This window comes from Dipodomys ordii, unplaced genomic scaffold, assembly GCF_000151885.1.
Source record: "Dipodomys ordii isolate 6190 unplaced genomic scaffold, Dord_2.0 Scaffold5, whole genome shotgun sequence".
Lineage (NCBI taxonomy): Eukaryota > Metazoa > Chordata > Mammalia > Rodentia > Heteromyidae > Dipodomys > Dipodomys ordii.
In genome coordinates this window covers 24,686,048-24,711,633 of record NW_012267221.1, presented here as the reverse complement: position 1 = coordinate 24,711,633, position 25,586 = coordinate 24,686,048, and the positions used below count along the sequence as shown (strand labels likewise).

Below are 25,586 nucleotides of genomic sequence, written 5' to 3'. Positions count from 1 at the left end.
AAAGCCGGAAGTGGTGCTGTGGCTCAAGTGGTAGAGCGCTAGCCTTGAGCTGAAGAGCTGAGGGACAGCGCCCAGGCTCAGAGTTCAGGCCCCACGACTGGACCCCCCCCCAAAAAAAATAAATAAAGTCTGTAGTTTATCTTGTTTGTATCCTCTTGGTAATAAAATGGTAGTGACTATTAACTGTTGTAATTATTTTTTTAACTTTTATAAAAAATAAGTTTTTAGTGAGGGAACAAAAGGTAGCATTGAGTATGTTTTACTTATCTACTTTGAGCAAGTAATGCTGTGACTGTTTTATGTCATTATAGTTACAAAATCTAAAATGACTTTATTAGTAAAACTTTTATTACCACTTTTGGGATGAGTATGTGTACTGGAGTTTGAACTCAAGCCTCATTGCTCTCACTCACTGCTTTCTACCACTTGAGCCACCTTTTCAGGCCAGCTTATTTGCTAGTTAATTTGAGAGAGAGTTTTGGGGACTTTTCTGCTTTCACTGGGAAGAACTGTAGTGAAATCATAGTATTTAAATTTCCCTACTAAGAAACTCAAAGATATTTTATGAAATGATAAAATGTGACTAAGTCATGCTTAAAAGCTTTTCAAACTCTTGGATTTAGATTTGTTAATAGGACCATATTATGTCCCCAAAGTGAATTCTAGGATTATAATTTGTATTTTATGGTACCTGACTAAGATATAAAAAGGAAATTAAAACACAAATTAAGATATCAGGTTCTGCTGCCCTTGAAGTTATGGTGCACAAGTCCATCTTCCTGATACCCAAAAATAGTTGCTTTTGGTAATTATGTTCTTTGTGTCTCACAGATTACCACACTCATAATATCTTGAGATAATATAAATTTATTGTCACAGGATTTTGTTGTTGTTTTTGTAAGTCAGGTGGGTTCATCTTGAGTTCTCTGCTTGGGGGAAATGTGTACTTCTTTCTGAGAACATGAAAATGGGATTTTGTGATGCATGCATTGTATCATTTAAAAATCAGATTAAACACCTGTCTCCTTGATCATTTACCATTTCTTCATAGTGAAAACATTCAAAATTCTCCTATCTTTTTGAAATATACAGTACATATTTGTTATCTATGGTCGCTCTACTGTGCAGTTCCACTATCTAACTATGACTTAATACCTCTGATCAACCTTTTCCTCTCATCCTCACTCCCTCTAGTCTCTGGTAAGTAACAGTGCATTCTCACTTTCTTGAGTTCAGGTGTTTGGGGGTTTTGTTTATTTTTGTTTTTTTATATATGCATAAGATCATACAGTGCTTGCCTTTTTGTGCTTGGCTTATTTCAGTTAACAATGATCTCTAGTTCCGTTCATGTTGTTACAAGTTAACAGGATTTCTTTTTGTGCTTAGAGTCTTAGAAAGCCAAAATCAATGTGTTGGCAGTACTGTAATCCTTTTTGGAACCTCTGGGGAAGAATATACTTGCAAGTTCATTTACATTGTTGACTTTGCAGTTGTGCAACTGTCATCCCTCTTTCCTTTGTGATGATCATCCAAATGTTGCTATTTGCTGTAGAATCTGAAATGCTTTCCCCGGGGCCACTTCTAGTAATGGCAGGTCAAGTCCTTCTCATGCTTCTTACCTATCTGATTGCTTTTCTGACTGAATCTCTGGTCCTGGTGGAGAAAGTACTCTGTTCTAGATTAAGTCAACCTGGTACAGTCTCCCTGTTTTTTGATCTGTATTGTTTGTACAGCTGAAGAGTTTCTTCTGACATATAGTGTCACCTACCTGTTCACAGGTGCCAAAAATTAAAGCAACATTTTGAGAGGGTTTATTCTACCTACTATACTCTCTTGAAAATAAACTTGATAAACATTTTGCATGTCTCTAGTTGATGCCTAAATTTTTCACCATAAGGGTAAATAAGTATAATATTTGGCTATTCTAGCTATGGATACCGTGTGTGTGTGTACTTACACATGTAAACTTGATAGCTGCTTTCTAATAAATACAAATTTAACTTTCCAAAATTCTTTGTCTCCTGAAACTTCCTCTCAGAACAGTGTATTTCTAATACTATTTCACTAATGAAAGAACCATTAAGTTATCATTGTTATTGTTCCTGTAATCACATTGTACAGTACATCTGAATTCAGAACATTCTTGAACACAAATCATTGTTAAAACCAGGCTTTATTTTTAGTAGAAATACAAAGAATTGGGGCTGGGAAGGTGGCTCAGTGGTAGAGCGCTTGCCTTGAGCTGAAGAGCTGAGGGACAGCGCCCAGGCCCAGAGTTCAGGCCCCACGACCGGACCCCCAAAAAAAAAAAGAAATACAAAGAATTAACCTGAAGTTAATGGCACCTTGATTGATGGAGACTAAGATACACTCTAAAGTATCCATTTGTTTTGTTCTGTGTAAGTTTTTGAAACCTGGAACAAAGCATACAAGTAAGATTTGGAATCAATGAAAAGTGGATGGAACATAAGAGTGAGAGCTCTGGGGGCTGGGAAGGTGGCCAGTGGTAGAGTGCTTGGCTTGCATGCCTGAGGCCCTGGGTTCGATTCCTCAGCACCACATAAGCAAAAAGAAAAAAGCCGGATGTGGCGCTTTGGCTCAAGTGGTAGAGCGCTAGCCTTGAGCTGAAGAGCTGAGGGACAGTGCCCAGGCCCAGAGTTCAGACCTCATGACCGGACCCAAAAATTAAAAAAATTAAAATTAAAATTTGGGGCTGGGAAGGTGGCTCAGTGGTAGAGCAGTTGCCTTGCATGCTCGAGGCCCTGGGTTTGATTCCCCAGCACTACATAAGAAAAAAGCCGGAAGTGGCGCTGTGGCTCAAGTGGTAGAGTGCTAGCCTTGAGCTGAAGAGCTGAGGGCCAGCGCCCAGGCCCAGAGTTCAGGCCCCACGACCGGACCCAAAAAAAAAAAAAAGAGTGAGAGCTCTGGGAAAGTAGATAGGTTAGGAAAGCAAAGCAAAGTTGAAAACATAGATGTTCAGGTATCCCTTGGAAATACTTTGTGTACCTTCATTTATACATACCTGAGTTTGCTGTGCAATGTTTGGCACTTCCCAGAACACTTATATAGAATAGTACCCTCTGTGGAACTTGTGTCCCTGCTATCGGGTTAGTTAGGTTAGGTCCATTATAAAAAAATACATGGACAGTGAATAGTAAAGTGGAGTGAAGAATGATAATGATTCCTTACATTTGTGGCAAAACAGTATTTATGAGTCTCCCTGCTAATTTTGGCCATGTGACAAAGTTCTAACCATAAAATGTGAGTAGAAGTTTTTCCATGAGATTGCTGAAAAGTTTCCTTAAAGGGAGGCTGTTGCTAGTTTGCTCTTTCTCTTTGCCATTTGATCACCAGATATGCAGACTAGACTTTGAGTTATTTTAAAACCATGAAGGGGAAGCTACTTGTTGAGAGTAACAACAACAAAATAGAATGAAGAACAGCCCTATTTCTTAACAATCATTAAAGATCATAGATCTGAACTGCCTCTGTACATGTAAGAGTTAAACTTCTAAGTAGTTTAGGCTATTTTATGCCATTAGCAGCAGAACCTAATCCTAATACACAGGTAGCAGCCATGTGCCAGTGGGTCATGCCTATAATCCTAGCTACTCTAAGGAGGCTGAGATCTGAGAATTGTGGTTCAAAGCCAGCTTGATCAGGAAAGTCCATGAGCCTTTAATCTCTAAGCACCAAAAAAAAAAAAAAATAGCTATTAGTGGAGCTGTGACTTAAGTGGTAGAGCACTAGCTTTGAGCACAAAAGCTCAAGTTCAAGCCCCAGGACCAGCACACAAAAAAAAGTACAATTGGGTTCCCTGTCTTATAATTTTTATTGTTATTTTCCTAACACAGGAAAAACTGCTAATCTCCACTCTGAAGATGTGGTACTTAGATTCATTACTGCCATTTCACATATTACCTATTCTCTCCTCGAAGGTTTATTATGATTTTCTCCTTTTCCATGGTCTCTTATCCTATTTCTGTCTGATACAGCAGTTTCAAGAGTAGAAGTAGTAAGAAGCTACAGGATGAACATCTTTCTGGAGCCTTGAAGATTTTAGAAAGAACTTGAGTTTTATATTGAATAATATTAAAGACGAATATCAAATGGCATCTTTTAAATGTAAAATAATTTTTAAAAAATTTTGTATTCAGCTGGGCACCGGTGGCTTACACCTATAATCTTAGCTACTAAAGAGGCTGAGATCTGAGGATCGCAGTTCAGAGCCAGCCTAGGCAGGAAAACCTGTGAAACTCTTATCTCCAATAAACCACCAGAAAACTGGAAGTGGTGCTATGGCTCAAGTGGTAGAGCACTAGCCTTTAGCTGAAGAGCTGAGGGACAGTGCTCAGGCCCAGAGTTCAGGCCCAGAATTCAAACCCCATGACCACCACCAAAAAAATAAAATGTTTTCAAAAGAAATTTTCACTAGGAGTTGAACTGCATGAGACTATTTTTTCAGATTCTACAGGGTAACAAATTCACTCTTTTCTACTTCTCTTTTCCATAGAGTTACTAAATGGAAACTTGAAGCACTGCGTAAGAGCTGAGGGATTCTTCACAGCAGAGTGAATGAAGCTCACGGCCCACAAGCTAGAAAGGTAAAGATGAAAGATATTAAGTTTATAATGCAAAGGGTTTTTTTGTTGTTGTTGTTTGGTTTGGTTTGGTTTGGTTTGACTGTTCCTCAGGTATTATAAGAAAAACACTCAACCTGTCTAAGCTCAATGAACTAACTTGGAGACACAAAATACAGCATAAACGAGACTTTAATGGTTAATGATGATCTTGGCAAGATCAGATGTCTGGTAGGCAGAGATACTCAAGAGTAGTTATAGCAGTCATTTTATCCTCCTAGTGTACAGACCCCTCCCCTGATTACTCATTGGCTAAGTACTAGGTGACATCTTCCCAGATGTCACCCAAGTTTCATTTTTTTCTATTGACTAATTTTAACATATGCCCCTCTTGGGACTGGTTATATTTTACAAGCAGGCTTTGGTTGTGTCCTCTGTTTTTTCTCCTGTGGCAGGAAGGTATATCTATAGTTTTTGCTTTCTCCTTTCATGGTAATCCACCTTTCTTCGTGTTAATTGGTCTCCTTCTAACATTCTGTTTGCTTAGGTTGCCACTAACAGAGGATCAGGTCAGATACCTAGCTTTGAAAATAGACCAATACTCTCTTACGTTACTGAGTACAATAGATGTTTCCATATACTAGTCCTCAGAATACTAATGTGTTTAATAAAACAGATTCTGAGGGTCAACAAATTTGGAAACATCTTTTTGGAGAAAGAATGTATGTCAGCCCCATGACCAACCAAAAAAAAAGAAAGAATGTATGTCAGCATGAAAAAACATACTGAAGACTTACTTTAAAATGTTTGCTTATCTCAGAGATTCTTAAACTTAACTGATTAGAGTCCTCTTTCACAAAGGTTCCCAATATAAACATCCTGATTCACCTTTGAGTTCAGGAGAATAGTAGCAGCAGTTAATCATGAAATATTTTGTCCACATTTTTTAAATATTTTGGGCAAAATGTTAACAAACTAAAATCTCAAATTTATTTGCATTTGTATTGAATTTTTATCAAATAAGTTTATTACATGATTGCCTCAAGTTAATCACATATGTTAATTTGAAATTAAAGAGTTCTTTGTATATTCTTTTTATACATCTATGTACCAACCACAAGTCATGATGGTAGAGAAGTAGAGTACAGTGAATTTTTGTTTCAAACTATTTATACTTTTGAGATACAGCTTCTGAAAAGGAAAGCAGGTAAGGTGGCTCATGCCAATAATCCTAGCTATTCAGGAGGCTGAGATCTGAGATTCAGAGCTAGCCCTGGCAGGACAGTCTATGAAATTCCTATGTCCAATTAAACACCAAAAAGCAGGAAGTGGGCCTGTGGCTCATGTGATACAGCACTAACCTTAAACCTAAAAGCTCAGAGACAGTGCCCAGGCTGTGAGTTCAAGCCCCAGGACAAGCACACACAAAGAAAATAATAATAATAAAAGAAAGGCAGATGTTAGGTCAGTAAAGGTCGTCTGCCATGTAAAGTCTTTCAAAACATGGTAGTCAAATGGTAGACTTTATCAGATATGCAAGTACCTGTGTTCCACTTCTATGTGTAACTATTAACAAGTATTTATTTTCTTTCTGATCTTTTCTCAATCAGAAACTTCTTTATTTTTCCTTCCAGTTTAACAGCATAGACATTTTTGTATATTAGAGGCCAGCTATTTGACAGAATTTCCCCAATTTGGGCTCTCTAATATTTCTTCATGATTAGTTTCAAGTTCTGTATATTTGGCAGGATTGTCATGGAAATGTTGCAGTTTCTTACTGTATTCTGCCAGGGGAACACGTTTTTGCTTTTCCTTATTTCTGGTGATATTTAGTTATAGAGTGTTTTATTAAGATGTTTCGTAGATTTTTGTGTACTGTAAGTTACTTTAGTAATTAAACTTTATTTTATAGAAACATAATATAAATATCTTGTTCCTTTCCTATCAAGCTTTCATTTTATCCTTTTATATCAGTATGGATTTATAGAACCCTGTTTTATTCACAATATGACCTAATAATTATCCCCAAAATAATGTCAAAAAGTTTAACTACTTTCTGGGCCAAATCTGTGGACCACAGTCTCCTCATTTGTAAAGAATAGATAGGATTGCAAAATTAGGAGCTCATTGAGGTACATTATCCGAAATCCATACTTTTTTTTTTTTGCCAGTCCTGGGGCTTGATTGAACTCAGGGTCTGGGCACTGTTCCTGAGCTTCATTTGCTCAAGGCTAGCACTTAGCACTCTACCACTTGAGCCACAGTACCACTTCCAGCTTTTTCTGTTTATGTGATTCTGAGGGATTGAACCCAGGGCTTCATATATGCTAGGCAAGTACTCTACCACTAAGCCACATTCCCAGCCCCATACCTCTGTTTTCATTTTTGTTGGTCATGGGCTTGAACCTCAGGGTTTGGGCACTGTCCCTGAACTTCTTTGCTCAAGGCTAGCATTCTACCACTTTGAGCCACTGCTCCACTTAGAAATCCACATTGGTGAGCTAGAGTTATAGCTCAGTTGTAGACTGCTTGCCTACCATGCTCAAGCCCTGAGTTCAACCTACAACAATACACATGATAAAGGCCAATGATCTATATTCAAGAGAAAAACTTTTAGGCTTTATTTTTTTTTTTAATGACTAAAGAAAGGCCTGGCCTAGTGGCATATACCTGTAATCAATCCTAGCTACTTGGAAGGCTGAAGAATTCACAGTTTGAGGCCACCTTCACATAGTGAGACATTGTCTCAAAAAGAAGGGAAAAAATAAAGGAAAAACACAAAATTCAAAGAATATCTGCTGTTAGTGACAGTATTGAGAAATGAGGCCTTCTTAAATTGATGTTTGTTTTAGACAAGATTTTACTATGTCCTTAAACTGGGGAATCCTCCTGCTTCAGCTTCCCAAGTGGTAGGATGAACCATCATTCTTTGTTTGTATTTTTGAACTGATATCTTGCTACATTGTAGCCCAGGCTATTTGGAACTCCTAAGTTCAATTGATCTTCCTGCCTCTACTACAAGCTCCTGGTTGTATTTGGTTTTACAGTATTAGAAATAGGCTTTACAGCTACAAAGCAAATATTCTACCACTGAGCTGCCACCCAATGAATGTTCTTTACTTGTAAAGTAGAAATCAAGAGTACAATTTAGCAATGTAAATTAAAAGCTTTCAAAATATGTCCTCATTTTGACATAGTCATTTAACATCATTGCGTAAAGATTTGTTATAAATGGATTCATAAAAGATTAAAAGTCAGGGGGAGGCGGGGAAGGGATGTGAAGGGTAAACAAAGGAGGAGGCTGCAATGCTTGGTAAGAAATGTACGCATTATCCTGCCCATGGAATTGTAACTCCTCTGTACAGCATGTTCACAAATAAAATAAAATTTAAAAAAAAGGATTAAAAGTCAATTAATACCAAATAGTTATCTGTGCTCTGAGGATTACAGTTAGAGTCAGACAGGGCAGGAGGCAGGAAAGTCTGTGAGACTCTTACCTCCAGTAAACTACTCAGAAAAAACCAGTAGTGGTGATTGGCTGAAGTGGTAGAGTGCTGGCCTTGAGGAAAAGAAGCTCAGGACTGTGCCCAGGCCCCGAGTTCAAGCCCAGGACCTGCACAAAAACAAAACAAAACAACATTCGGAGTATAATTTTAATGAGTTTGAGATTTAAAGTTCTTTGAAGAAATAAAATGTTGGAAATAAGAACATTATTTATATGTCTTAGGAAACTGGAAAGAAGCTTCACTTTTTTACTGATCTACTTCAGCAACATCAAGCACTGTCAGTTCACAGGCCTCTTGTGCATTTATTATTTATCCCCAAATATATAGTTTTCTTTCCTTTGAAATTTGTAGGAATTTGCTCTTCTCAATTTTTCTACCTCACCTCTTTCTCAAATATTTGAAGCAGTTGTTACTGCTCCTTAGCTCAGAGCTGTCTTTAGCAATAATTCTCATTTGAAGTTTGAGAAAGTAGTTCATGTGGAAGAACATAAATTTTTTTCTAAAATTATGTATCATTCATACTAATGACAGTATTTTCCTAGCAGTAAAAGTTATAGATGCTTGTAGATGCTTGTCTCTGAGAGAGGTATGGTTTACAAACAGTTTCTATCTGCAATCATGCACTTCTCCAATAACTTGTAGCATAGCGTAGCCTTCCTCTTGGCCACTGTTATAAGCATATTTCCATCGTTGTTGTGAAAAAAAGATAATCTTGGACTTAGAGGCTTGAACCTCAGTTAAATCATCAAATTGTATTTTAACTTTATAGTCTTATCTGGTAAACTAAAAGTTTCTTAGGTATAGCCAAACAACTGCTTGTTGTTATTTTTCTTCTTTGTATCTGTGTATAGTTATTGTATAAATTTTTCTTGAACTGAACCTAGTGAGGCACTATTTTAGGTAGCTAAATTATCTCTTTAAGATAAGTCTCTTCCCTTCACTGAGCTCACATTTTACAGGCAATGACAAAATGTAATTGTTATAGATTTCCTTTGAATTATCCTAGTGTTCTTTTCCCTCTCATCACAGGCAACATTGAATAGTTGGATGTAATGGAAAAATGGAATCCTACCAGATGCAAGTTTGTATGAAGCAGGGGACCAAACTTTATTCCTCCTGTTTCTTACACAGTGGACTTTATTCCAGGACTCAGAACTGTAGCTAGTTACACATTTCTATACAGGAATCATCCAGTTTTACTAAGACATTCTTGAAAACATTTATAGCAAAAGTATGAAAAATACAACTTTCTTCTATTACCATGGGCTTATTTTGATGAGAATAAAGTGTATCACCAAATGGAATTTCAGTGAATCTAAGTTAAAGTATTTGTAGAGTTTAAAAATAGCTTGCTAGTTTCAATATGTATTGTTCTTAAACTAGTATCAAATAACCAAATTGTAAAGTTATGAACGAAGTAGTTGTTATACTACTTTTTTTTGGGGGGGGGGTCCAGTTGTGGGGCCTGAACTATGGGCCTGGGAACTGCCCCACAGCTCTTCAGCTCAAGGCTAGCGCTCTACCACTTGAGCCACAGTGCCACTTCCGGCTTTTTTCTTTTTGCCTATGTGGTGCTGAGGAATCGAACCCAGGGCCTCAGGCATGCAAGGCAAGCGCTCTACCACTGAGCCAACATCCCAGCCCACTACTTCTTCTTAATTTATATAAATTAACTACATCTTGAAACCCATTAATTATGATGACTTATGCTGAAATTCTTACCACCATTGAATAAATACCATTTTTTAAATTAAAAGATTTCTGAGTAGATCTTGGTTTTCTTGTTATCTTACTCCCTTCCTCTCCCCCCTTCCCCATAAGACTTGGTTTTGTTATATATCTCAGCCTGGCCTCAAACATGCTATATAGCTAGGCTGGACTCAAAATCATAGTCCTCTTGCTTCAGCTTTCCTAGTTCTGGGATTACAGGCACTATATCCCTCTTAGATTTTGTTTCTCTTGTCTTCAAGGTAGAAACTTACTCTTTTAGTGATCTCTCTTAATTGTATCACTAAAGAGATTATATTTTTGACAGAGATGGATTAATACTTACGGTTAAGGCATTTTCATGGAGGTTTCATATTTTAGGAACAATATTACAAAATTACAAAAATCCTTGGCAGAGCTGGGAACCGGTGGCTCATGCCTATAATCCTAGCTACTAAGGAGGCTGAGTTCTGAGGATCATGGTATAAAGCCAGCCAGGGCAGGAAAGTCTCTGAGCCTTACCTCCAATTAACCACTAGAAAACTGGAACTGCCACTGTGGTTCAAAGGGGTAGAGTGCTAGCCTGAGTGAAAAAGCTCATGGACAGCACCCAGGCCTTAATTCAAGCCCCAGGACCAACAACAACAACAAAAATTTCTTTGTTTGGGTTTTTTTTTAACTGTATTTTTTTTGTCTTTTCTTTTTTGGTACTGGGGATCGAACCCAGGACGTTGCGCTTACTAGGCAAGCGCTTTGCCACTGAGCTACATCCCAGCCCAACAACAAAAATTTCTTAGCAGTGACTCATACCTATAATTCTAGCTACATGGGAGGCTGAGATCCATGGTTCTAGGCCAGTGTGGGTGGGAAATGTGCAAGACTCCCATTTCCAAAAATCACCAAAATCAGAGTTGGCAGTGTAGTTCAAGTAGTAGAACCAGCCAAGCAGATCAATCTCAAGACCTGAGTTCAAAATCCCAGTATTGGCAAGACAAAATTAATTCTCAATAGTAACTGAAATTTTGCATGTTGGTAGTGTCACAGTATAATTTGAGTGCTTTTATTTTCTACCATTTCCAAGAAGTATTTTAAAGCTATTATTATTAGTTTGAAACTGCTTTGTTTTTCAGTGACCTTGCCATGAAAAAGAGGATGTGATAAGTTGTTCAACTTATGAAATTCAAGTTACATGTGAATTCTGCCAGGTATGTGGACAGTAGTTGGTATTTTTCAACTTACTGTTTATATTTTATATAAAAATTGTCATAGGTTATTTTACTAGATAAATATTGAATGTTTTCTCTATAAATAAGAGATCATTTATTAGTGTATATTTAGCTAATGCCGCTTTTTTACATTATCAAGAATATCAAAATATACTTAATATTATAATTGTAATATATAATATCTATAATATTTATACACAATATATCACATAATATACATGTTGTATACATTACAATATATTCAGTATTTTCCTTTATCATTTTTTGCACGCAAACCTCTTTTTATTTTTCCCTTAGTCCAGAGGCTTAAACTCTGAGCCTGGGTGCTGTCTCTGAGCTCCTTGTTCAAGGCTAACACTACCATTTGAGCCACAATGCTACTTACAGCTTTTTTGTGTGATTAATTAGAGTTAAAGAGTCTTATGGACTTTTCCTGCCTGGGCTAGCTACAAACGGAGATCCTCAGAGCTCAGTCTGGTGGCATGAGCCATCCGTGTCCAGCTTGGTAAACCTTTTTTCTATAATTAGATGTTACTAAACTATTACTTAAATCAGATGTTCTATATAATACGGAAGGTTTTGTTTTTTATTTCTTGTTTGAGGTGCTGAAGATCTAAATCAGGGCCTTGCACATGTTGAGAAAGTGCTCTTCTAATCTATATTCACTGCCATTTTCTTTGTTTAGTACTACAAAACCCAGAACTCAGGGCCTCATGTTTGCTCAGCTTGCTTGCTTAGCCAACAGTCTATCACTTAAGACAGGGCTCTGGCCCTACTTTTTTTTTTTTTTTTTTTGCTATTTTGGAGATAGTCTTACAAGCTTTTCTGTTCCTACCAACTTCAAATCGTGATCCTCTAGATCAAAGCTTCCTGAGTAGCTAGATTAGAGGCATGAGTCAGTTGCTCTGATTCAGTGTTTAATATGATGGGAGACAGGAGCTAAGGATCTTTTTTTCTTTTTAACTTATGGATACTTACTTGGTTTAGAATTTAATGGGGCTGGGAAGGTGGCTCAGTGGTAGAGCGCTTGCCTTGCATGCCTGAGGCCCTGGTTCGATTCCTCAGCACCACATAAGCAAAAAGAAAAAAGCCAGAAGTGGCGCTGTGGCTCAAGTGGTAGAGCGTTAGCCTTGAGCTGAAGAGCTGAGAGACAGCGCCCAGGCCCAGAATTCAGGCCCCATGACCGGACCTCCCCCCCCCCAAAAAAAAAAATTTAAGGCTCTACACCAGCTTTGAGCTGAAGAGCTAAGGGACAACGCCCAGGCCCAGAGTTCAGGCCCCATGACCAAACCCCCCTCTCCCCGCCAAAAAAAAAGAATTTAAGCTCTAAAAGCTCCTACAAAAATAAAGTTCACGTATTTCAGCATTTTCCATGGACATAGATAATCTTTTTTATAGTAACTACTAATATCCCTATAGAATATGCTTTGTGAGGGCTGGGAAGGTGGCTCAGTGGTAGAGCTCTTGCCTTGCATGCCTGAGGCCCTGGGTTCGATTCCTCTGCGCCACATAAGCAAAAAGAAAAAGCCAGAAGTGGCGCTGTGGCTCAAGTGGTAGAGCGCTAGCCTTGAGCTGAGGGACAGCGCCCAGGCCCAGAGTTCAAGCCCCACAGCCGCCCCCCCCCCCCAAAAAAATAAAAAAGAATATGCTTTGTGAAACATTGTTCCAAAGAGTTAGCCAGTATATTAAAAGGAATATGCTATAATTTATTAGTTGAAAAATAATCTTGAATATCAATTTTCTAGAACCAATTAATTAATGGACAAATTCATAGAGACAAACTGATACTAGAATGTGTGTGTGTGCGTATGATTAAGGCATTTTTCATAGAGTTTTCATATTTTAGGAGCAATATACTACCGTTACAAAAATAATTGGCAGAGCTGGGCACTGGTGGCTCATGCCCATCCATAATCCTAGCTACTAAGGTGGCTGAGTTCTGAGGATCACAGTATAAAGCCAGCCAGAGCAGGAAAGTCTCTGAGCCTTACCTCCAATTAACCACTAGAAAACTGGAACTGGTTCAAAGGAGAGTGCTAGCCTTGAATGGAAAAGCTCACGGACAGCACCCATGCACTGAATTCAAGCCCCAGGACCAGTGGGGATAGAAAATGTGCAAGACTCCATTTCCAAAATAAGAAATGAAAATCAGAGTTGACAGTGTGGATCAAGTAGTGGAACCAGCCAAGCAGTCACGCTGATCAAATACAAGGTGACACATGCTGGTAATCAATGAAAAAGACAAGGTGAGAGAATCAGGAATTAGAGATCAGCCTGGGATACAAGATTAGATGTGTGTCAGAGAGAGGCAGAAAATACAAGAGAGATTGAGAGGGATTTTGGTATTTATTCTGTTTATTCTCTGAGCTTCCAGATTCTGTGATGTGATGTTTTGTTTTTCAGTATTTTTGAGAAATTCTTACAACCACTATTTCTTAAAATATTTCTTCTGTTACTTTCTCTTGTTGTTCTTCTGATATTCTCATTATGTATGGTATACTGTTTATCATTGTCCCACAATTCCTGCATATTCTATTATTTTTTCTATTTTTAGTTTTTTAATTAATTGTATATCTTCATCATCATTGGTTTTTTTTTTTTTTTTTTTTTTGTCGGTCGTGGGGCTTGAACTCTGGGCTTGGGCGCTGTCCCTCAGCTCTTCAGCTCAAGGCGAGCGCTCTACCACTTGAGCTACAGCGCCACTTCCGGTTTTCTGGTGGTTTATTGGAGATAGGAGTCTCATGGTCTCTCCTGCCCGGGCTGGCTTTGAACCGCGATCCTCAGATCTCAGCCTCCTGAGTAGCTAGGATTACAGGCGTGAGCCACCAGCGGCCATCATTGGTTTTTTAAGTCTTATGCAATCTAATTTGTTACAATATTTTTTAATTTTTTTTTAATTTCTTACATTTCCTTTTCTTTGTAAAAGTTTTCATCTCTAGTATTACCCATGTGTTCTTGAATGCTTTCTAGGAAATTAGAGTAGCATCTTATCCATAGTCATTTAAAATTTCTAGTACACTTAAAATTTCTAGTCTTTCCAGGTTTTTTTTTGTCCTTCTAGTGTATCATTATAATATTTTATTGAAAGCTGAATATGGTGTTTCAGGTAACATGAGCTGAGGTAAATGAGCCTTTGACTGAAGTTACCTGGCTAGGCAATGTGGGTTGTGTTTATTATTTGCTGTAACTATAGGCAACCAAACCTAAAGTATTTCCTGTTTTCTTTCTCTGTAACACTTACTAAACCAAACAGGACTCCAAGAAGTTATTTCTCAAACTAGTCTACATTGAGTCTCTGGCAATTGATCAGTTAAGAGTTTTTATATCCTGACCAGGACTAAATCCAGCAGTAGGCTTCCACTCCCAGTCTACTGACTTTGTTATCTGCCCTTGTTCTATTGTGCATTGTCAGTTTGCCCTTGAATTCCAGTTCTGTGGTGTGGCTATAATAATAAATGATTTCAGCTTGTTCAGACTTTTTAAAGTTTTAACTACTTACATAGTATTTATGTTGTAAGGACAGAAGTGATGACTTCCAAGCTCTGTGTGTTGAACCAGAAAACAGAAATTCAGACTATTTTGCCCGCAAATGTCTTTCCATGGAACGATATTGAGAAAGCAATCCAAATCACAAAGTTTTATAAGTAAGACAATGACTTCTTTGAATCTTGAATATTCTCAGGGATTATTCTATACATGCTTAAAACTTAAAGTAGTGCCTACAATGAACCCACATGGGTTTTTTAAAGTATATAAACCCTCTAATAATTTTTTGATAAATTAGGAGGAAACAGCATAAAATACTGGTTAAAAAATTGAACCTTTGGAAGTGGTGCTGTGGCTCAAGTGGTAGAGCACTAGCCTTGGGCTAAAGAGCTGAGGGACAGCGCCCAGGCCCAGAGTTCAAGCCCCGTTACCGACCAAAAAAAATTTTTTTTTGAACCTTTGCTTAGAAGACTAGCTGTGCTATTAATAGAAGGTTAGAAACTTAAGAGTTTGAAAAAGATCAGAGTTGCTGGGCTCCAGTGGCTTGTGTCTGTAATCCTAACTACTCAGGAGGCTGAGACCTGAGGATCGTGGTTCACTGGCAGCCCAGGGAAGGAAAGTCCGTGAGACTCTTTATCTCCAATAAACCACTAGGAAACCAGAAGTGGCGCTGTGGCTCAAGTAGTAGAGCACTGGCCTTGAGCTGAGGAGCTGAGGGACAGCACCCAAGCCCAGAGTTCAAGCCCCACAACAGACCAAAAAAAAAAAAAATCAGTTAAAGAGGGACCCTCTGATTCAACCTCACCCCTAAATACAGTAAAAATAACATTTACATTGTATCGGGTATTTTAAGTAATCTACAATGATTTAGAAAATACAGAGGAAAGGATACTTGTTTATTTGCAGATACTATACATTCTGTATTAGGGGACATGGGCATCTACGTATTTTTATAAGTCCTTTAACCAGACCCTAATGGACTATATTGTTTTATCTCCTTTACCTAGGAACAGAGATTTCTGTATCTCATCAAAAGGAGTAACTTTCAGAAGAGTTTTAAAATTTTGGTTTTAGGGCTGGGAAGGTGGCTCAGTGGTAGAGTGCTTGCCTTGCATGCATGAGGCCCTGGGTTCGATTCTTCAGCACCATGGAAGCAGAAAAAGCCAAGTGCTAGCCTTGAGGTGAAGAGCTTAGGGACAGCATCCAGGCCCAGAGTTCAGACCCCACGACGGACCAAAAAAACATTGGTTTTAGACAAATTAGTATTTTGGAAGAATAGCATAGACATTAATAGACAATAGCAAAAAAACATTTGATAAGAATTTAGGACTGGAGATAGAAATCTTGCTGTACTATTTCTATAATTATATGTGATCCTCAAAATACTGCATTGGCTGGGCGCCGGTGGCTCACCCCTGTAATCCTAGCTACTCAGGAGGCTGAGATCTGAAGATCAAAGTTCAAAGCCAGCCCGGGCAAGGAAAGTCCGTGAGACTCTTACCTCCAATAAACCACTATAAAACTGGACATGGCGCTGTGGCTCAAGAGGTAGAGCGCAGGGACAATGCCCAAGCCCAGCGTTCAAGCCCCATGACCGACCAAAAAAACAAACAAAAACACTGCATAGTATGAATGAATGAAATGTGTTTATTTTACAATTACTATTGAACTGGATTTTTTTCTGTCAAACAAATTCTATATATTTCATGTATTTGTCTACTTTCATAAAAATAAACTGGAGGATAATTATGATGTCAGTCACATAGAAGCATTACAAAGGTTAGTGGAAATCAAATCTTGAGATTAATATTTGAAATTAGTCTTCATTTAAAAATGTAGTCGGGCACCAGTGGCTCACGCCTGTAATCCTAGCTACTCAGGAGGCTGAGATCTGAGGATCGCAGTTCAAAGCCAGCCCGGGCAGGAGAGACTGTGAGACTCCTATTTCCAATAAACCACCAGAAAACCGGAAGTGGCGCTGTAGCTCAAGTGGTAGAGCGCTCGCCTTGAGCTGAAGAGCTGAGGGACAGCGCCCAGGCCCAGAGTTCAAGCCCCACGACCGACAAAAAAATAAAAAATAAAAATAAAATAAATAAATATAATAAAAATATATACTGCCAGGCAGTGGAAGTTCATTGCTTGTTACTTACTCAGGAGGCTGAGATGTAAGGATTACTGTTCAAAGCCAGCCCAAGCAGTAAAATCTGTGAGACTCTTTATCTCCAATTATTCATCAAAAAGCTGGATGCTGTGGTTCATGTGGTAGAATGCTAGCCTTGAGCATAAAGCTCAGGGACAGCTCCCAGAGTTCAAGTCCCATGATTGGTGTGCATGTGCCAATACACACGCTCTCTCTCTCTCTCTCTCTCTCTCTCTCTCTTTCTCTCTCTCTCTCTCTCTCACACACACACATACACACACTGTAGGCTTGGTATGGTAATACATATACACACACACACACACACACACACACACTGTAGGCTTGGTATGGTAATACACACACACACACACACACACCCTGTAGGCTTAGTATGGTAATACATACCTGTAATCTCAACACTTAGAGGCAGAGGCAGAAGATTCTGGTTTTAGGTCAGCCTAAGCCACAGACTGAGATTACCTCAAAGTGTTTGTGATGTGTAATGTGTTTGTTTTATACAGTATTTATAGTATAAAGCATTTCACTATCTCTGTGTCTTATTGTAGGCAATACAAGGACCTGTGGAATATGAGTGATGACAAACCCTTTCTATGCACTGCCCCTGGATGTGGCCAGGTAATATATTTGATACTTTTTAAAATATCAGTTACTTTAAATATCATGTGTCTCACTTATTACAACCTAGAAGACAGAATGTTCTAATTAAAAGGATTTTCTAAGAAAACACAAAAAAAGTTTTGGAAATTATTTTTCTTCAGTAGCATATCTACAAGCTAATATGGTATAGTAGAGGGAGGCTGTTTTGTAATTGAAAAGTGGAAACTATGATAAAAAGAAATTCCAAGATTTAAAAATATATTAATTTGGGGCTGGAAAAGTAGCTTACTGGTAGAGTGCTTGCCTAGCATGCATGAAGCCCTGGGTTTGATTCCTCACTACCACATAAACAGAAAAGGCCAGAAGCGGCACTGTGACTGAAGTGGTAGAGCACTAGCCGTGAGCAAAAGCAGCTCAGGGATAGTGCTCATGCCCTGAGTTCAAGTCCCAGGACTGACCAAGAAAAAAAAAAGTATATTAATTTGACTGACTATGGTTGAGAATCATTGGTAAATTGCCTACTTTGAAGTCAGAAATATATAAAGATTGTTGTGCTTATTAACTCATGAAAATAAGTTATTTACCTCTAAGAGAATGTCACTAATGTATTAATGTTCATAAGTCTAACATCTTTGATACAGAGCATGTATTGGCGCAGTTTCAGAAAAGTAATAATGGACTTTTTAATAAGCCACTCAACTATTAATCTTTGCTATTATCATAATCTTAAAATAGCAATAGACACTAAGGGAAAAACAATTTAACATGTAAAATTATAAAGTACTTAAATATACAGACTATAAATCATAAATATTAAAGTACTTCATGGTTCTTATATTTTCATTGATAATTCAAAGCAAGATAATTGACATAGAATATACTATATTCTTATAGTATACTATTTAACGTTTTAACATGCTATATATATATATATATGTATATATGTATATATAATGGGGAACCTTATATAGGCTTATGAAACCCAACACAGTAAAAAAGTGACATACAATATTGTCACATATTCATCTGTAATTCCTTTCACCCTTATCAATCATTGAGCTGCCTTTTTAGATTTGTTTATATTTTGTAGAACTTTATATAAATGGAATACTTTATATACATTTGGTTCCTTTCACATCACATAGTATTATTTCTCAATTGATCTAATCCATATACTATTGCTATAACTAGAAACCATAGACTGAGTAATTTGTAAAGAAAAAGAGGTTTAGTTAGCTCACAGTTTTATAGGTTGTAAGTCCCAAAGTTAAGGAGCCGCACTGAGTGATGATTTTCTTCATAGGAATCCTTCAGAAATCCCTAGACAGGATTGAATATCACATAAGACAGAGCAAGCTTGCTAACTTGTTCTCTCTTCCTCTCATTATAAATCTACTAACTATATCATAGAAAGCCTACCTTCATGACCTCATTTAATTCTAATTACTGTCCAAAGGCCCCACCTTCAAAACCATTAACATATAACTTCAAAAACCATTAACATATGACTTTCAGGGTTAAGTTTCTAATACATGGATTATAGAGATCATCATTCATGTCCAAGTCTTATAATCAATAGATAATTCCTCCTCATTTTACTATTTTACAATTCATCCATTCAGATTTTAGTTTATCAGAAAGAAAGATGGTATGAATTGTCTTTGTATGAACGCATACAGAAATGTATAACGTAATCATGTGATAGATCCATTTTTAACTTTTCAGGAAATTGTCAAATTGCTACCCAAAACAGATGTGTCATTTCACATTCACTAATTTAAGAGAGGCTTAATTATGCCATATCTTTGTCAGTGTTGGTGTTGATAGTCTTAAATTTTTATCTTCATGAGTGGAGATCAATATTTCTTTTTTCTTTTTTTTTGGTCCATTGTTGGGCTTGAACTCTAGGCTTGGGTGCTGTCCCTGCACTCTTCAGCTCAAGGCGAGCTCTCTACCGATTGAGCCACAGCGCCACTTCCCATTTTTGAGATAAGAGTTTCAACAGACTTTCCTGCCTGGGCTGGCTTTGAACCCCAATCCTCAGATCTCAGCTTCCTGAGTAGCTAGGATTACAGGCGTGAGCCACTGGCACCCTGATCAATATTTATTTTGAGGTTGTTGCTCAGCTCTCATCTTTTGATGTAATTAATAGGAGTACAGAAATAGTTTGTATAGATCTACTTAATTTCTCTTTTCTTTATCATTTTTATCTTTAGTTGTACAAAAGTATTTCAATAATTGACATTTCTTTTACTTTCTCTTTTTGTTGTATGCGAACACACACACACACACACACACACATTCTGCTTCTGGCTTTTTGCTGTTTTTGGAGATAAAAGTCCCACAGACTTTCCTACCCAACCTGGCTTCAAACTGTGATCCTCAGATCACAGCATCCTGAGTAGGTAGGATTACAGGCGTGAATCTCCAGCACCTAACTGTATACTAAATTATTTTTGTGAAGTATATTTTCAAATCTTTGAACTCTTACTGTTGAATCAGCTCCCCACTCTCATAGTAATATCTTTGGATGAACAAGTGTTTCTGATTTCAGTAAAGTCTAATATCTCATGACTTTTTTCTCTTACAGTTTTTGCATTCTGTGAGTCGTATAGGAAACTCTTACCTATACTTACATAAAAACAAAAAAAATGTTTTTCTATGAAAGCTTGTTTTTCCATTTAGGTCTCTATCATCTTGAAGTAATTTTTGTGTCTTTATTTACTGATACTTTTTTTTTAACTTGTTGAAGCATTCTTCTTTCTCCATTACACTACTTGCATTGTTTCTGGAAAATCGAATGGTTTTACATGTTATGTGCTTTTGTATTCTGTCGTGTTTACCAGTCTAGCAACTCTTAATGCCAGAACCTTTTTGTCTCGATCACTCTAGCTTTGCAGTAATCATCTCCATCAGAAAATGCATTTTCTGATGAGATGACAGTTGAACAATGACATAAGGAAAATATGGGAACAAACCTTGCACTTATTTCCTGTGGCAAAAACATAGAATGATCAATGAAGAGCAAAGTAAGGGATTAGGTGGAGAGGTAGAAAAAAGAAGGCCCATCCTATAGGGCTTTATAAACTGTGATAAGGTGTATGGTTTTTGTTTTGTTTTGTTTTTTCCACAGAGCAGTGAAAAACCATTCCTGAAGAAACAGTGGAAGCAGGAAGACTAAAGGCTGGCAGTGGCCAACATGTAGGCTGAAACAGGATAGTAACTGTGGGCATAAAATAGAAAACACTGATTTAGAGATATAGTTGATACTCATTTTTCTCTGACATTAAAAAAGCTAAAAACGTATAATTTCTAGATTCCAACTAGATAGAATTCTAGGTATGGTTTTAAGTTCTAAAACCAGTTTTGTTTCTAATATGTAAAGTCATACTTTAATTTCTTGAATTTAGTACTAATTAAAATGGGAGAAAAGGTTCTATTACTGAATATACCCATTTTGCTAGTTTGAATTGAATGAACACAGAAAACAATAGTCCCTGGATTATAGCTGTTATTCGCCTTTCTGTCATGTTAACAAAATACCTGAAGTAATAAACTTAGAGGAAAGATTTATTTTGGCTCACAGAATTGGAGGTTTCATTTATGATTGGTTACCCTGTTACTTTGGATCTGATACAGGGAAGCCCATCATGGGAGCAGAAGGTGGGGAAAAAAATAGCGCATATTATATGCTGCGTAGTGAAAGGAACAAAGAAAAGACTAGAGCTCCTCAGTCCCCTTTAGGGCAATATCTCTTGTGACTATAGAACCCCTCACAAGGCTCATACCTCTCAAAAGATTCCACACCCCTTTAGCACTGCATGGAGAGCAAGACCTTAACACGTGGATTTTTGAGGGATGTTCAAACTGTAGCAACAGCTAATGGAATATGTTTCTGCATATTGAGAGTTTTGCTATATTGTTTGGGTGTTCTTGGAGATTTGGCCTCAAATAAGCCCTCATGTGATTCTTTTCTGCATAAAATAGTTAGAATGGGTTCTGTTATCTTGTGATTAAATCCTTACTAATATACCAGTATTCTTTTGAATTAAAAAAAATCTTCACATACATATACTTAAATAGATGCTAAAATAGCCAGGCACAAATGGCTCACACCTGTAATTCCAGCTGCTCAAGGAGGCCAGGGTTCAAAGCCAGCCTGGGCAAGAAAGTCCGTGAGACTCTTAGCTCTAATAAACTACTTAGATAAAGCCAGAGATGGGGCTATACAGTGGTGAAGTGCTTTGAGAAAAACAAGTTTAGGGATAGCACCCAGGCCCTGAGTTCAAGCCCCAAGACCAACAAACACACACACACACAAAAGACAAACTAGCCAGGTGCTTGTGGTTCACACCTGTAATCCTAGCTACTAAGGAGGCTGAGATCTAAGGATCATGGTTCAAAACCATCCTGGGCAGGAAAGTCCAGTGTTATCTCCCATAAACCACTCAGAAAACCAGAAGTGGCTCTGTGGCTCAAGTGGTAGAGTGCTATCCTTGAGCTGAAGAGCTGAGGGACAGTGCCCATGTCCAGAGTTCAAGTCCCATGACCAACAACAACAAAAAAAGACAAACTGATTGCTGAATACTTTGTGTGTGTGTGTGTGTATCATGAGATTGATTTCTTTTTTATTTTTTAACTGTTTAACTTTTAAAAATTCTTTTGTCAGTCATGGGATAAAGAATCTCACAGACTTTCCTGCCCAGGCTGGCTTTGAACCACAGTCCTCAGATCTTGGCCTCCTTAGTAGCTAGGTTACAGGCATGAGCTACCAGCACCTGGCTAAGAGATTGAATTCTCAACTGATATTAAATATATAATATATGGGAAAATATTGACAAGTTAGAATTCTTTTTCAGGTTCCACAATATAAAAGAAAATAACATTCCTTCTTCCCATTTTCATCTCCTAATATGTCTCTTTATTTTTGCAGTCAAAATTTTGTAATTAGTGTGAGATTTAGAAATATGAAGATTCTTATCAACATTGATTAAAAAACATTAGTAAAGTGCCAGGAACAGCTGTGCGTGAAAAGAATGGGATAAAGAGAATGGGAAGAACTAAAAGTTGAGACATTGTAAGGCCACTCTTTTTTGGGCTGGAGTAGCTGGAGAAGGATGTAGGATTGAAGATTGTTATGCATTTTGATTGCTATGCATTTCAGGAGAAAGGACCATTGGAGGAATGGGGTCCATAAGTCACTAATGGTGGATGGAGTCCAGTGCTCAATTGGAGAGACTGACCTTAAATAGGATTATATAAGTCACTTATTCATAGTAATGAGGGGAAGAGGTGTAGAAGGTTTGATTAAAGAGAAGAAAGCACACCAAAATTTAGACACAAGCATTTCCTTCACTATATTCTTTATTTAAAAACCACATTTCAGGCCTGGTGCTGGTGACTTATGCCTATTATGCTAGTTACTCAGGAGGCTGAAAGACAGAAAATCTTTATTTTTATTTTTTATTGTGAAAATACTATACAGAGGGGTTACAATTACATGGGCAAGATAATGAGTACATTTCTTATCAAGCATTGTAGCCTCCTCCTTTGTTTCCCCTTCCATTCCCTTCTCACCCCCACCCCCACCCCGCACACCAAGATTGAAAAGTCTTATCTCTGATAAACTGCCAAAACCTGGAAATGAAGCTGTGGCTTAAGTGGTAGAGTACTAGCCTTGAATAAAAAAGCCCGGGCTGGGAAGGTGACTCAGTGGTAGAGGGCTCGCCTTGTATGCCTGACGCCCTGGGTTTGAATCCTCAGCACCACATAAGCAAAAAGAAAAAAGCAGGAAGTGGTGCTGTGGCTCCAGTGGTAGAGTGCTAGCCTTGAGCTGAAGAGCTAAGGGACAGTGCCCAGGCCCAGAGTTCAGGCCCCACAACCGGACCCCCCCCCCGCAAAAAAAACCCCCCAAATACCTGGGTCCTGAATTCAAGCTCCAGTTCTGGCACAAAAGTAGGAAAAAAAAAAAAAACTTTTTTCTGTTGGCGGTGGTGGGGCTTGAACTCTGGGCCTGGGCGCTGTCCCTCAGCTCTTCAGCTCAAGACTGGCACTCTACCACTGGAGTTACAGTGCCACTTTCAGTTTTTTGAGTGGTTTATTGGAGATAAGAGTCTCACCGACTTTCCTCCTGGGTTTGCTGTGAACTGCAATCCTCAGATATCAGCCTTGATCTCAGCCTCCTGAGTAGCTAGGATTACAGGCGTGACCCCTGGTGGGGGGGAAAACAAATTCTGTAAACACAAGTGTAGTGGCAGTAGTGCAAGTTACTTTTTCTTTCTGATAATCATTGGCATTGTTTCAATTTAATGTTAGCTTTAACATACTTAATGGGCTTGAATTTCTAAATTGATTTTTATAATATAAAAATATATTGTGTTACAGGCTTAACACCTGTAATCTTAGCTGAAGGCCAAGATCTGAGGACTGTGGTTCTAAGCTAGCCATAGCAGGAAAGTTCATGAAACTCCAATTAATCACAGAAAGAAGTTGAAATGGCACTGAGGCTAAAGTAGTAGTGTTAGCCTTGAGCAATAAGGAGGTCAGGGACAACATATGAGACCCAGGACTGGCAAATATACATAGAGATACAGATCTCTCTCTCTCTCTCTCTCTCTTTCTCTCTCTCTCTCTCTCTGTGTATCTAGATAGATAGATAGATGATAATAGCCCTTAAGAGGGACATTAGCACAAGAAATTAACACAGAGTTTACCCAAAGACTCTTAGTATTAGATTTTTTTAAAATAGTAACTGTTAGAGATATTCCACAGATTATTAGTTTCATGTGTACTAAAGAGGTGTTATTAAAAGAGTCATTTATTCTAGATGCCAGTGGCTCACAACTGTAATCCTAACTACTTAGGAGGCTGAGATCTGAGGATGGCAATTCAAAGCCATCTTGGACAGGAAAGGCCATGAAATTCTTATCGCCAATTAAGCACCAACACAAAAAAGGATGGGGCAGGGTGGGGGAGGCAGTGTGCAGAAGTGGTAGAGTGCTAGCCTTGAGCAAAAGAAGTTTAGGGGACAGCATTCGGGCCTCACATTTAAGCCCCTCCAAAAAAAAGATTCATTTAATATTGCTACTCTTCTACTTTATTGAGAATATCTTTGCATTTGATGCCATTCTCATTGAAAAGTATTTCTTTGGCAAAATAATTGAGCAGTACAAGCTATTTTAGAAAGGTGATACAGATAAGTTTTAGACTAAAGTCTCAATGGACTTTGGAATTTGTGTATTAATCAGTAACTTCCTGATACTGAATAGAATTTTTCCATTAATGAAAAATTAGTAAAATGTACTATTGGTCTGAAGGCTTGAAAACTTAATGATTCCTATTTAATAATACACTGGCTAGAAATAATAATCACTATAACTAGGATATGATTGTAAAAACAGAATGTTTCTTAGGAAATTCTGGTAAGAGTAGCAGAAGTTTGCAAACAGATTTTTCAGATATCTGGACTTCCTTTAATTGCTTACGTTAATTTATTATGGAAACAAGTAACTTTGATCCCACCTCTCAGGTTATTCTTCCTTTTTAACCTTTTAAGAGGTGAATTACCTGTCCTATTAAATTACCTATTCAACCAAAAACAAAAACAAAAAATCTTTCACTGCCTTTCCCATTGTTCATTAAGCTATATAAGATCTTGTTATGTACATAGGTTTTGGGTTTTGCTTTGGGGTTGCTTTAGGTTTTCATTTCCTAAAAGAAAGAAATTGTATGGATTTAGTATTTTTATTTTTGCCCATCGGGTGCCACTTTTATTGAGAAAAAAAAGCTCATCCAGGAACTTGCATGGAGGTGGCCACGGTAAGAGTTTCTCATGCCTTGACACTGCACACCTCCCCCCCACCCCCAGAAGCAGAACTCAAAAGAATGAATGAGGCAATCCTAAGGATAGAGTGACACTCCAATGCAGGGCAGAGTTAGGAAAGACAAGACAGTGATTGTCTCCTCAGCATTGCATTTGGCCACATTTGCTTTTTACATACAATATTCTTGTTGTTTTTTTGTTTTTGTTTTTTTTGGGGGGGGGTCCGGTCGTGGGGCCTGAACTCTGGGCCTGGACGCTGTCCCTCAGCTCTTCAGCTCAAGACTAGTGCTCTACCACTTGAGCTACAGCGCCACTTCCGGCTTTTCTCTTTTTTGCTTATGTGGTGCTGAGGAATCGAACCCAGGGCCTCAAACATGCAAGGCAAGCGCTCTACCACTGAGCCACCTTCCCAGCCCTCAATATTCTTTTTTAGCATTATCTGCCTGTTCTTGAATTTCCCTTTGGTTTAATTTGAGTGATTTTTCCATATCTGTCACTTTT

The 25,586-nt window shown here is 38.0% G+C and overlaps 1 protein-coding gene across 7 annotated transcripts in view; it reads left to right on the top strand.

Annotated features, from left to right (window-relative positions):
• Window positions 1-25,586, top strand: part of Atf2 (activating transcription factor 2) — an 80,910-nt gene that overhangs the window by 6,693 nt on the left and 48,631 nt on the right. For 2 of the 7 annotated variants that reach the window (XM_013029312.1, XM_013029354.1), the window contains exons 1-3: window positions 4,515-4,604; window positions 10,924-10,998; window positions 17,212-17,281. In XM_013029312.1, coding sequence (XP_012884766.1) covers window positions 10,967-10,998; window positions 17,212-17,281 — 102 coding nt within the window. In that variant the 5' untranslated portion in view covers window positions 4,515-4,604; window positions 10,924-10,966. Of the gene's footprint in view, window positions 1-4,513; window positions 4,605-10,923; window positions 10,999-17,211; window positions 17,282-20,396; window positions 20,465-25,586 lie in introns of those variants that run through there. The other 5 variants (XM_013029323.1, XM_013029315.1, XM_013029331.1 and 2 more) reach the window with 4 other exon arrangements.